Here is a 14,174-nt window from a genome sequence, read left to right as displayed (position 1 = left end):
GTTAGATGTCTGAGTTGCATCCAGAAAACGATATACATTCCTTTAGCCTAATAATCTCCTATGAGTAACTAATGTTTACATTCAAGAAAGAGGCTCACTCTTTTTAAGAAATGAAATAATAATAATAATAATAATAACATTAGAATCATTACAATACTATTGACTATATCTCCTAAGAAAGTTATTCTGTGAGAAAGTTATCTGAATTCAGAGAACATGTTGGTACTATCTACCAAAATTTTAAATGTACACTTCTATACCACAAAAGCATAAACATGAGGCTTTTAAGAAGAATGGCCATCATATAATATAAAATTGAAAGAAAAAGTTTCAGTAGTTTATGTGTACTATATATCCACATTCAGAATAATTTTTTTCCTTATTTCATCTATATACATGAAGAGAGGGGTAGAGAAGAAAGAAATTATATGTATGTACAATATTTAGAAAGAAATATACCAGCTGTGGTTACTCCTGAGAACATACTAAATATTTATTTTTTATGTAATTTTACACTAATTGAGTATTTACAACAGGCCTATACTATTTTTTTTCAAAGAAAGGCTAATTATATTTTTAGGAAAGGAAATTACTAACGCCCCTATCTCTTGAACCCAAATAAATTACTGAAAACAGAACATCACCAATATTTCTGTAAAAAGTTGGAAAACATAAGGCATTTCTTGGACAGAATACTATTTGGTTTAAGGTTGGCTGGTAACCAGGGACAAATGTCCACTGTGAATAAAAACAATGGAGCAGAAATCACTGATCACAGTACTTTATAGCCTGATTTAAAGGTAAATCTTCAGTTCACAGAGAAGTACATTTAGATACTTAAATTATGAATTTCATAATTGGAAAAACATGTTTAGGAAACATCTTTTTATGTGATGAAGGCACCGATAACAGCCAAGGCCTTTGAGAACAGAAATGTAACCGAAGCACAGGTTTGCTAGTTGTTCTGCTAAGGATCTTGGAGAAAACCCATTTATCCACTTAAAGCCCACACCACACGGGCCGGGTCTGAAATGATAGACGCATCAGCAATGACTTCAGAGACTCAAGAAATCAGCATTTACTCAATCCTGATTCACCCCAGTGGGCAGACTGTGAATGTGGACTTAAGCACTAAACTGCACGAAATGTAATTACGTTGACCTTCCAGATAGAAAGGGTAAAGGCGGATGGAGACAGGCAAGCCTTGTTCCACAACAAGTGTCCAACGACTAAAGCCTCTGATGAGAAAAGATTTGGGGCAACTCTAGGTACAAGAAACCTCTGTTCATCAGGTTTTGTATCCTCTCAGACAATAGTTTTCACCTTGACACCGGTATTAGGATTCCACAAAGCTGCTCTTTCACTATGAGATACCAGGCACAGCCACTACCGACCCTCAAATCTACCAATTACTTCCTTTTTGGACACCTGATCTACTTGAGGCTCTGTCACAGAGCTGAGAGCTCTGCCCTGGATAGTTCAAACTCGTATTTCCCCACTGATCACGTCAGGTGATGCTCCCAGAAATACATCAACAGTATCTTAAGTCTTTGTTTAAAAGTTCATAGTGTTTTTAGGAGGACTATAAATTCCTGATCTCTAGTTCATCTCCATTTCATAAAGTAATGACCGTAGTCTGTCTATAAGCTGATATTCGACTAAAAGAAAAAAATGGAGTTCTGCCTATCTCTGGAAGAGCATGAACAGCAGCATTCAGTCACGCACAAAAGACCAACTGTCCTGCAATCTATTTCTAGTTCCACTGTCAGCTAGCCAATAGAAAACAAACTAAAACAATAAAAAATAATTTTAAGTACAAAAAAGTTTAAGGTATTTCATAATGCTTTGGGAACTGGATGGTCAAATTTTTTATTTTATTCTCTTGCACTTATGATTTTTCTATTCATTTTGTAGGTGCTATAATTAACCTCACCTTACAAAATTGGATGTTTTTTTAGTTGTGTCTTTTTAATAATTAGGTCTTTTTAAAAATTATTTTTCCATTACAGTTGACATACCTTATTCTATTGGCTTCAGATGTAAACCATAGTGATTAGAAAATCACTTTACATAGACAAAGGTATATTAAAACCTTACAAAGTGATCACTCCGATAGGTCTAATACACATCTGCCCCCCATACATAGTTATGATGATACGATTGACTACATTTCCTATACTGTGTAAAACTGTTCTTTAATGAGATTCCAATTCTGCTCAAACACCCGCTTTTCTGTGTCCATTTTGATTAATTTTAGGACAAATATGTAATTACCTATTCCTGATAAATGATTTTACTTCTCACAGAGCAGAACTACATAATTTTAATTATATTAGCTTAAAATTCTTCCTGACAGTTAAAAATGATTTTGCCATATATTTGACTAGCCTGATAAAATTTCTTTCCAGTACTGTTAAGTGTAATTTTTTAAAAGGACCACTAGAAATCAGAGTAGAAATCAGAGGTCCTTAGTAAATCAAGAAGTGCTTGAGTGTCTCTGTGTCCAAAAACACTTGTGTACATACTCTGACCTCTTGGTTTAGATTATTTGATCCTGCATCTTCAATGTTCGTAGCTTACCTCTTTAATCAATAACAAACCTGACATTACTTTGATTTCCAGTTACACACTCACTGTATTGAAAAGCATGCAAATGTCTTTTTCAGTGCAATTCACTCTTTTGACTGAATGGAAATGATGAAATTGATCATTGAAATCGACAGCACTCAGCATCTGAGGAACTATTTATAAAGATGAACGCAACACTTTTATAAAGGAGATACAGAAACAACTTCGAAATTAAAAAAAGATACACCATTAGTTTATGTACTTCTCTGCATCTTTCATTTTCCAGAGTAAAAAGCAACTTGATCTGGCAGAATCTTTGCCTGGAAAATCTGTTTTGGTTATTGTCCAATAGACTATAACTATGTGTTTAGTGGATTGCTACCATATGCCCAAATCCATGCATGCTTCCGTAGTAGCCTTCAGTGTTCTAGTTTCAATTTAATTCTTTCATCTTTCAAGATGAAAGCTTTTTCTTGGGCCATGAGTTGAATGCTTTGCAAGAAGAAACCTTAAATCTGTGTATGGTGTTAATTGTACTTTCTCAATTTGACTCCAAACATTTTAAAGCTTACATTTCCCCAAGACTTTAGGACCAGTCATCAATCATGTTTTCAGAATCTTCACTTAGAACACTGTGTATTTGACACATATCCATGGGCACTTACACTTTTGATAATTGACTCATTGTCCAAACTCTCACCTGCTTCAGTTTATTCTTTGGGCTCTTGACATGGGCTAAATAATAGGTACTTTCACTGAATGTATTATCAAGTAGGATAATGTCTACTATACAATATGCTTTATAAAAATTCCCTCTTTTTAGATTGAATCATTTATTTTACAACTGTTTAAACTTTACAACTGTTTAAACATTTTAAATGATAAGTTATTTATAAAATATGCAAAAATCGTTAAAAGGTAAAGATTCATAAAAATAACTAATTTTTAAATATAGTAGAAAAATATCCTGCCATTTATTTTTTTAATTTGTTGTTCTTTAAATACAGTTGAAATTCAATATTATAGTAATTTCAGATGTATAACAGAGTGGTTAGACATTTATGTAACTTATGAAGTGACACCCCAAAAAGTCTAATACCCATATGACACTGCACAAAGTTACTACAATATTATTGATTACATTCCCTATGCTGTGCTGTTCATTACATTTCCTATGCTTACATTCACTTTACATCTGAATCTGAGAGAGGACGAAAAGGAAGAAGGGAGGGAGGGAGGGAGGGAAGGAGGGAAGGAAGGAAGGAAGGAAGGAAGGAAGGAAGGAAGGAAGGAAGGCAGGCAATGAGTAAACTATGGAAGAAACTATTTGTTAATATTTATTTTTAAATTATCAGATGTCTCTACCTTTCAATGTTTCTTCCAACAAGTTTTTAGCACTTCTATTATACAGATATGAAAAATAGAGGAAACTTTGTAAGGAGTATTTACTAAGATAAAACACAATCATTGTTGTTTTTCACTTATTCAATACAAATGAATGTTTTGGGAGCAACCACTCTGATACCAGAGATAGAAAGTTAGGTCCAGTTAGGAGAAAAACAAGTAAACCAATGTACTCTGAGGCAGGAAACCTAACGGCAGCTCTATGGCTCAGGGAGGGAGAAATGTGCTCAGAAGCCATGGTGAGAATTTGGAATCTGAACGGAAGTCCAAGCTCTTTCCACCACACCACTTCCATCAAGGAGAGCAGATAGAAACTACTCAGATGTATTTGTAGACATTTGAAAAACAAGTCTACCAAAAAGTATAATGACCCAAAGTAACAGGAACAAAGACGTACTACCTCCTATTATGTAAGGACTGCACAGAATTAGGCATCCAATTTGGCTTTCTCACTACAAATCAAATTCATTTTTATTTTTTGGTAATACCCATAGATTATAAATTAAGTTATAACAAAAGAAAATACCTTTGTTAGTACAATAACCAGTAACATTAAAAGGGGATTTTTCTTGCTACCACAAAGAGAATTAAGACCCATTAGAAGAAAGAATGAGGTCCTCAGAATTCAGTCTGTGCTGACAGAACACTGGAGGTGGGCTTCCAATATGGTAGCCACCAGCAATATGTGGCTATTTCCATTGATATTTAATTAAGATCAATAAAATCTGAAGTTCAGTTTATCAGTTGCATTAGCTACATTTCAGGTGCTCAGCATGCCACACATGGCTGGTGGCTACCATATGAACTTTGCTACCATATAGCACCATGGCCATCATCGCAGGAGATTGTGTGGCAAAGCCCTGAACTGGGGGCGGGGGAGGGGGAGTGCGGGGAAAGAGAGAAGAGCAGCAGAATCTTCCTGTTAGATTTGGGGAAGTGAAATTTTAGTCGTTTTACAACATGGTGAGCAAAAATCAATCACCTGAGGTTAAAAGTGGAATCAGTGACATTGTAAAATCTGGTAACACTAGCTATAACGATGATGTGAAATGTTAATCTTCTCTAACGGCTTTTTAAAAGGTGCCCTGAATTTTTAAGAGGCTCATAAAAGAATGAGAAGACAGAATTTTGTCTTTGAACTCTGTTTTCATTAGATTTGACAATTTCACTGGCCTATGAATCCATATGTTAATAAGAACCTATATTAAAACATAACTAAGCTGATAAGTAGAGAGTTAATTAACATAATCCTAAATTAAATTAATATACAATTTAAGCCATGTCATCCCCATTGCTGAATTTATTAGTATATTTCCAATTCACATTTTTTCCAGGGAGGAAAAAATAACCCTAAAGTTCCCAAGAGCCTATCTTCCAGCTAAAGTTTCAAATCATTAGCTATCTTCTCTTCTGCTATTCTAAATGTAATACACAATTGTACGTATTGTTTTTGATCACAAAGGAATGTTTGGCACTTTGGATTTTAGTACTTAAAAAGTTTAATCATAGTCATCCAAAAAGACTGCAGTATAAGAAACTAAGGCACTGAGCCGAATATTACCAATAGTTCTGGTGCCCACACCACGCTCACCAGAGGTGATCCCTGTAGAGTACTCAGCATCAATCCGGCACATAAATGTTCAACAATTATTAACTGTTGTTATGGCCTTTCACAGATATTCTGTTTCTAAAAAGGATGATGAATTAGAGCAGATGGCCGCTGTTATGACAATATTAACTTAATCACCATTAAAACACAATTTGAAATTTAGAATACACAGAAGGGATTATTCATCAGATGGTGTCACTCTCAGAAAAGCGAAGCAAGGCCACCTACAGAGAGGGAGTGGGGAGCAGTTCAGGAGGTAAGGACGACTCAAAGTCATTCAGAAATGGGTCTGGTGGTGAATATGATGGAAAATCATTCAGAACCACGATACCAATTCTAAGTAAAAAGGATCTAAATATAGTAAATAAATAAATGTTATCATTTTTCACTTTCTACTGCAACAATAAGTAGCCCACAGTTAAGAACAGGGAAGAGAGAGGACACAGTTATCAGAGTGTTAGAAATTTAAAAACTACACGAGAAATTCAAGAGGGGGAAGATAGTCAAGGTCCTGACATCACTGAAATGGCTTATGATGGGATCCAAGCTGAGTAAAAGGGGTTGATGATTCTGAAAGAGAAAAGGTTTAAGCAACTAAAGATTAGGAGAAAGATGGGCAGGTTCAGGACGAAGGAAAAATAAATAGAAAGCTAACAATTCACCAATTGAAAAGATTAGAAAATGTAAGTTAAAAAAAATCTAGTTGTAATACTTTAGATAAATTACCTACACAGGACAAAACTATAAAGTTAGATAACAATATAGAGATGGTCCTGGTAATTACTAAGCAATGGAAGAAGGCATCTTCTTCATAAAATCCATCACTTAAATGTGAAGAGAGGTGGTCTATTGATGATAATGTAAACAGCTGGTATTTGTAAACAGTTAGTTAGAAGGCTCTTCTCTACCTAACAGGGCAAATCAGAGGCGTTCTGGTGCCCATGGCCAGGCGGAATGCAGTGCGATTAAATGTGGTCTGGAGAACAGCCTTCCCAGATCCCCTTGGTCTCCTGGAGAGCCACCACCTCAAGAATGCCAAGATGATCTGAGACGTCAACTGGATCTCAGGTATGGCCAGGTCTACGGGACTTAGAACAGGGATAAAGACTTTTATAAAGTTAGAAAAGAAACTTGTAAGGAAAAATATAGAAAGTTATCAATATGGATATCGACACCAAGATGATAACTGAAGAGAAGATGGAGAATGAAAGGCAAGTCAGAAGCTCAAATCAATGAGCAAAGCAGAAGTGTGTTCTGCAGATCAGGAGGAAGCAGGAATTAGATGGTGAGAGGGCAGAATAACGGCTGTATTCACTTCTTTCCTGTAAGATTTTATTTACTTATTTTTAGAGAGAAAGGAAGGGAGGGAGAATGAGAGAAAGAGAAACATCTATGTGACAGAGAGAGAGAGAAACATTGATCTGTTGGCACCCTGAACAGGGACCGGACCTACAACCCGGGCATGTGCCACGACTGGGAATTGAACCAGTGATCTTTCGCTCTGTGGGATGACCCCCCCATAAACTGAGCCACTCTGATCAGGGCTGTATGTATTCACTTCTAAGGGGAAGCCGTTGACAGATAAAGAAGCAATGTCCTAGAAATAGCTAAGAGGCTGCTACTTTCTCTGTTGTCAGCCGCATGGCAGGGCTCCTGTTCAGCCAATGTGTCTATGGGTGCCACATTGGAAGCTTATGGCCGGTATTCTGACTGTCTGATGTCCATAGCTGTTGTTAAATATGCAGAATACTCCCAATGACTGCCAGGTGGGAACAATTGGTGAATTAAACTTAAATTTAATTAAGTTTAAGTAAAGCAGACAATTATGGGGAAAGCCAGCTTTCAATTATAAAGAAAAGTGGTGGAAGACCTTATAGCAAAATTAAAGACACAGATGTTGTTCCCAAGAGAAGTCAGTGTTAAGGGTAGACTGTGCTTTAAAGGAATGAGAGGAGAGAACAGAGAAGCAGAAAGTCACAGTGTGCTCCACAGGCACCGCTGGCAGTAAGGACGGAAGGAGCCAGCCAGGTGGCTGGCAGATAGGCTGTCTCTGTGTGTTTGCTGTCGAGAACACTTCCGCCTTGGGAGGGATTTTCTCACCAAGCACACTCCTGGCCTCTTCTCTACCCCTTTCCTCTTGGTCCCTGTAGAGGAGGAGTGAGGAATCTGATTTGCAAATCTGGGAATCACTGGATGTGCTTAGGCTCAGCCTACCCTGAACACTTTAGAACAGGTTGGCATATACCAAGTTCTTTCTATCCCTCCATGCAGGGTTTCTCACTCTGGAGGCCACCTTGAACTGTGACTGCTGGTAATCCCTGCCTCATGCTGAGGTCCAGTGAACAGTCTCATTTAGCTCTCACTCTGAGCTCCGTTCTCCAACCTGGTCTGTCGTTAATTCACGGGGCATCGCTGTTCTCTCTGGGCCCCACTTTTGGTTTGTATTTGTTCAGGATCCAGGCTTACTGCGGACCTTCTCGGAAATTCCCCGGATGAGTGAATAAAGATAGAAAAAGATGGCATAGAGAGAATTTCTGTGTCTTCTGAACAGATCAGTGCCAACCAGAATGGTAGTCAGTGAGACTAATAATAGGCTAAGTAACCTGCCCGTGCTGCCCCAGCAGCTAAGTGGCAAAGCCGGGGTCTCAGCGTAGGCGGTCTGGCTCCAGGGTATGTGACATGATGAAATGCCATCCTCCACCACAGCACCCTGAGACGCACTTCCTACAGGAGGGCCAACTACTGAGCATAATGATGCGTTTTATCTTTTATAAACGTCTAAGCCATGTTGAATATGTTCATGAAATTCTGTCCATATTTTGAAGATAAAAATGAAACTCTCACTCATTACATTAAACATATCCAATCTGTATGAAAACAGAGAAAGGTCAATAGAGATACAGATGTAGCTTGCCAGCTGTTATAAAAGTGCAACGCTGTGTTCTCTCCCCCTTCCCTCACAGCAGTGACCTGAGAAAGGGAGATTATGTACACTCGGTTCCATTCCCAGGGCCTCGCTTCCTAGCCTGACTCTTTAGTTCTCTGCAATCAGATTTTTATCTCAACCACAAAATGGCCCTGGCAAAAAAAAGTCACCAAAATCCTTGATTAGAGCTTGACTCTGCAGCCCTGATCTGCCTCCACTTCTTCAAGCAGCCAGCACTATTAACGGAGACTCCTTTTCGAAATATTTCCTCTTGGCTCTTGACAACACTCCCCAGGGCCTCTTAGCCCCATCAGAACAGCCCCTTCTCAAGTTCTCTGCTGACTTCCCTTTCCTTCCCCTGTTCCTTACGGACCAGGGTCGCCTGGGATCCTGTGCTGTGCCCCCCTCATCACGCACCCTCTTGCCTACCCACAGTGCTTTCCTGCCACCTCTGTCTGGAGACTCCCCATCCCGCCATCATTTGGCCCACAGCTCTCTTTTAAAGAGATATCCATCCAATGGCTCCTGGTTATTTGTCTGTAGAGGTCTGCCCAGTTCCCCAACAGCATGAATTAAGTATCTAGTCATCCTCTCTCTTCTTTCCTGGAAACTGAAAAGGTCTCTGCACCAGTCCCCCTGTCTTCAGAACTGTACTCATCTGATGCATCCTCAGAGTTGTGTGGGAGGGACCTTGGCAAACTCAGACCTGACTATGTCACCTAGAAGTGCTCAAACTCTGTCACCGGTGGAATGGCGTGTGGTGCAGTCAGGTATTCCAGGACTTCTGTCTTACCTCCCTCTCTACCTTTTTCTCTAGCCACAGTCTTTCCTCTCTACACCAGCACTGAATTCTATTCTTAGCCAGACTGAACTTCTTAACTATTCCATAAAAATACAGTGTTACTTTAAGCTTCCTGCCTAGAAGCCCTTCTGCCGTCCTCACCCAGTCCATCTGAGGAATAACTGTACATCTTTTACGGCTCAACTTAGGGACTGTCTCTGTCGTAAAGCCTTTGCTGATGGTTTGAAATGAGTGTAACCACTCCCTCCATAGGGCCCATCTTAACCTGGACAGAACTGCCAAACCCCTAGGGGAAGAGGTCATATCTTATTTATCATTAGCAATGCCTCAGATTAGAAGTAAGTTCTTATTAATGCTTGAATCAATGCCTGAATTTCCAGAGGTGGGTAATAAAGCTAAAAATTGTTTTCATTCCTCATCACATTAATAACACATTTTACTGGAATGTATGATCTACCATGGCACGGAAGTCCACTGGCAAAAGTCTATTCTCCCGTCTTCTAAAAGTAGCATTAAGCTATGTATCAGACAATATTCCAACTGAAGTTTATGAGGTGAGAAAGAATGTGACTTGGTAGGCTTAGGCAATACCACCCAGGCAATGCCAAAGGTTTTGATTTTGTTGTTGTTGCTTTTTTCTGTAGCTTTCTATTTGATCTGTCCACAATGTAGGCCTTCATTCTTCATTAAGTTCCCCATCCTAGAGAACTCATGCTCAGACTCTCAGAATTCTAGCACCACATGTACCACATCTACCGGGGCCACCCCTTTGGCTTTTAGCTCCTTAGACTAATGTTGGTTTAGCTAGAACTTTGGTGAATGCTGTCTGTGTTAACATTTTAAGTCTTTTTTAGTTATTGATATTTATACGGAACAAAAGGTGCAACCAAATGGGATCTGGCCAGTTGAAAATTCAATCATCAACAAGCATAAGTATATTCTCTCACTGTACACTACTCCAGAATGTCCCTGCCATTAAAAAAGTGTAGTTGGCTGATATTGACATGATTTTCAATGAGGTCTTTATACAGAGGCTTCCACGGTCATGTTACTTCTCTAAGTGTGAAAAGAAGTGCAAATCTCCCTCTATGAGCTCCAGAAAAATACAAACCTTTAGGACATCTCTTCAGAAAAAAAATTAAGTTAATTCACAGTCATAATCATTGAAGATGTCCACTCTCTATAAACTAGTTCTATGAAATCCAGAAGGTCCTTGAAGCATATTTCCTGAGCCCCATTATATAAAAAGTAAAATGAAATAAAATAAACGGCATGCTACATCAAATAGGCTTGACATAGGTTAAGGAACTATCAGATTATCTTATTCAATCTTCACAGCAAATACATAAACATTTATATTTTGATTTTGTAAATGAGAAAGCTAAGGCTCAGACAGACTAAATGACCTGCTCCAGATCAGTAAATAAACAGTAAAGCTATAAAGTATAAACTGAAAGTACAATTGGTTTCAATTGTACATTTTTCAATACAGCTTCTGAACTTAAAAAAGAACTGATCCAGGTACAAGATCTTGGTCTTTCTCCCAATATTTACTTTTGGATATTTGCTCAGTAACATAAACTCAGTTTCCCCTGAACTTATATCCACTATGTATTTAATATAATTCTAAAATACTCTTGACTTCCAATAACATTAATAACTGTCACAGTAGGTATTTTTCCAAGACCCTCTCTGAGTCAGGATTCTAATCCTCAAATTCACCCTTACTGAATTTCATTCTCTCCAAATGCAGAGAGGAATCACCAGGTCTCCACTTTAGTATTCATAAGCAACATTTAATTTCTTCCAATTGGAAATACAAACAGCATCATGAAGTGAAACGAGTTCATTGCCAAGAGTCCAAAAGATCCAGATTCAAATCCTGACTTGGCACTGGTTAGCTCAAATACTTAGCAAGTTCCTCACATTCCTTAAGCCTCTGTTTCCTCTAGTGAAGAAAGAATTTTACTATTCACCTACAAGAAATTTTTGAGTACAAAATAATGTTTGCAATGATCCCAACATAGTACTTAGTCAAGGTAAATGACAGTAATCAGGTGTTGGTAACCTCATTATCAGTATTATTTGGTTGAAAATGATATGCAAATTTGTGAATAATCTAGAACAGCTGGCAGAGGGCACTGGCCATGGAGCTAAGACTAGAGCTTTAGAAAAATAGTCTTTGTGTTTAAACCTTAGAGTATTCTGAGGAAGCAGCATGATTGTAGTAGGGCTCCTTGTTCTCTGCCTGACTCACATACAAGAATCAGATTCTCCCGCACCATTCGTTTTAGTTTAGTGTTGACTATTCTGACCTGATGCTCGCAGATTTTGCTTTTAAGTCGTTCCATCTTTGGTTCATATCGTCGAGCCGATGCTGAAGCATAGTGGCCTCTTCAGAATTTCCCAGGGCTTTTACCATCTTCTGCCTGTTTCCATCAACACTTTTAAATATGTCATTATGGGCATCGATTTCTGCCTGGATGTCCTAAAGAGGGAAAAGCAAAGAAATAATGCGAACGTTAGGTATTAGTGTCAGCATTACTTGGAATTCCTATACAGAGCTTTGTTTTTATGTCCACAGATGAGGGGTTTTTTTTAAAGAAAAATAGTGAATTTCACTGTGAATGATAACAAAGACAAGGGTTTACAAATTTCTTACAATAAAAATAATAGTCTTTAATGTATTGAAGATGATAATAATCTTCAATACATTGATTTTCCAGTTCTTAAAAATAAAATATGTTACAATCTAAATTTCATATTTCAGCTAGTTATAGTCAATCAAATTCCTTCTCCCCTTTATGTCTGGGTAAAACTCCCCTCAAAATATGAAGTTTTAAACAAGTTGCCAGATATCATATCATTTTAATTGCTTTTTTAACATTTAGACAAACTTAATTGTTTATTCCTTCAATCTAATAAACTTTGTTTCTAAAATTAAAAAAAATTCATAAAAATGTCCTCATTAAGCAAAAAAAAAAAACTAATGGCAAAATGGAAAAGTATTTTGCTCATTTTTATAAAGTAAATTTTAGTGTAGTTTAAGTAAAATAAGGACCATTGTAAATTAACAATAAAAATTGGTTTAGGCATTGCAGAAGCATGTATTAAAAGCCTTAAGACTGTTGAAATTACCTATCCTAGGAAGACTTATGTACAAACACATTTATCACATTGATTGTTTTTAAAGTAAAAAAGTAGAAATTATTATGCAATTCCACTTCTGGAAATACATCCAGAGGAAATGAAAATACTAACTCAGAAAGATGTCTACACCCCCATGTGCATAGCAGCATTATTTACAAGAGCCAAGACACAGAAAAGACCTAGGTGTCCATCGATGGATGCATGGATAAAGAAGAGGTGAGACACATACTCGAGGGAATGTCATTCAGCCATAAAGAAGAAATCGTAGTGTGTGAAAACATGGATGGACCTTGAAGGCATTATGCTAAGTGAAAGAAGTCAGACAGATAAAGACACACACTGTACAATCTCATGTGGAATCTAAAACAAGCAAACGATGAACAAACTTATAGAAAAAGAAATCACATTTTTTATGATTACCAGAGGTGAAAAATGGGAAGAGGAGCTATTAAAGGAAAGTAGCCAAAAGGTACAAACTTCAATTATAAGATAAATAAATACTAGGGTTGTAAAACACGATGTGATTACTATAATTAACACTTGTGCATGATACATAGAAAAGTTGTTAAAAGTCCAAATCCTAATAGCTCTCATCACAAGGAGAAAAGTTTTTCCTTCTTTCCCTTTTTTTTCTTTTTATTGTTTCTATATGAGAAGAGAGATGTTATGTTAACCAATTGTGGTAATCATTTCACAATATCTACATATCAAACCATCACACTGCACTCCTTAAACTTATACTGAGCTGAATATCAGTTATTTCTCAATAAAACTAGAAAAAAGTGGAAACTATTATAACACATTAACAGTAATATAATATCAAGTTTAAAATGGAGGATATAGAGCCCTGGCTGGTGTAGCTCAGTGGATTGAGCATGGGCCTGCGAACCAGAGGATCGCGGTTCAATTCCCAGTCAGGGCACATGCCTGGGTTGCAAGCCAGTTCCCTGCAGGCCAGCTCCCAGCAGGGGACGCATTAGAGGCAACCATACATTGATGTTTCTCTTCCTTTATCCTTCTCATCTAAAGATAAATAAATATTTGTAAAAAAATAAATAAATAAAATAAAATGGAGGATATAAAATTATATGTTAATTTTAAAGTAGGTATTTAAATTAGTGTATGTATTTCTACACCATTATACACATATATTAAAAACTGTAAGTAATAAATCAAAGTAATATATTCTCTGTATAAGAGATATTAAAATCAACAGTGATTTTAGTTTTCTTCTTTATACTTCTCTGAGTTTCCTAGTTTCTATAAAAAAATTGGGTTTCTTTTTGTAATTTAGATAAGTATAAGAATTTTAAAATTTAAAATGCAGGTCTTTGATTTTTTAATACTCTCCCATTATAAGGTTGTCAACCCAATGATCTGTAGTAATTTGGCAATCATCTTTTCTTCCTGAATAACACGAAAACAGTCTAGTTGTAGCTAAGACTAATGTGACAGCCGCTATTATTCAACAAATGATTGTGAACTTACAAATGGAAGAACAGGCACCAGAGGGGCCATGAAGGTGTGGGGAAGTCTCCATGGCATCACTTGGTAAATATTAAGATAACTTATGGCAAAAATTAACAATGTGTATTTCAGGTAACGAATCTGAATTAGTAAAGGGACAAAAAACTCTTAAACACCATAGTTTCATTACCCTTCTCACCCTTGGTTTTCCTTCATAAGCCTCACTTCTCTAAGTTTCTCTAGTTCTA

General features: G+C 37.2%; 1 protein-coding gene across 9 annotated transcripts in view; it reads right to left on the bottom strand.

Moving 5' to 3' along the window:
- UTRN (utrophin) overlaps positions 1 to 14,174 on the bottom strand; it is a 449,632-nt gene that overhangs the window by 135,508 nt on the left and 299,950 nt on the right. For all 9 annotated transcript variants that reach the window (XM_037144913.2, XM_037144915.2, XM_037144914.2 and 6 more), the window contains one exon: positions 11,625 to 11,797. In XM_037144913.2, coding sequence (XP_037000808.2) covers positions 11,625 to 11,797 — 173 coding nt within the window. The remainder of the gene's footprint in view (positions 1 to 11,624; positions 11,798 to 14,174) is intronic.

Source organism: Artibeus jamaicensis, unplaced genomic scaffold, assembly GCF_021234435.1.
Source record: "Artibeus jamaicensis isolate MK-2021 breed Jamaican fruit bat unplaced genomic scaffold, CSHL_Jam_final contig_3176, whole genome shotgun sequence".
Lineage (NCBI taxonomy): Eukaryota > Metazoa > Chordata > Mammalia > Chiroptera > Phyllostomidae > Artibeus > Artibeus jamaicensis.
The sequence above is the reverse complement of the archived record's forward strand: the minus strand, read 5'-3'. Positions and strand labels throughout refer to the sequence as shown.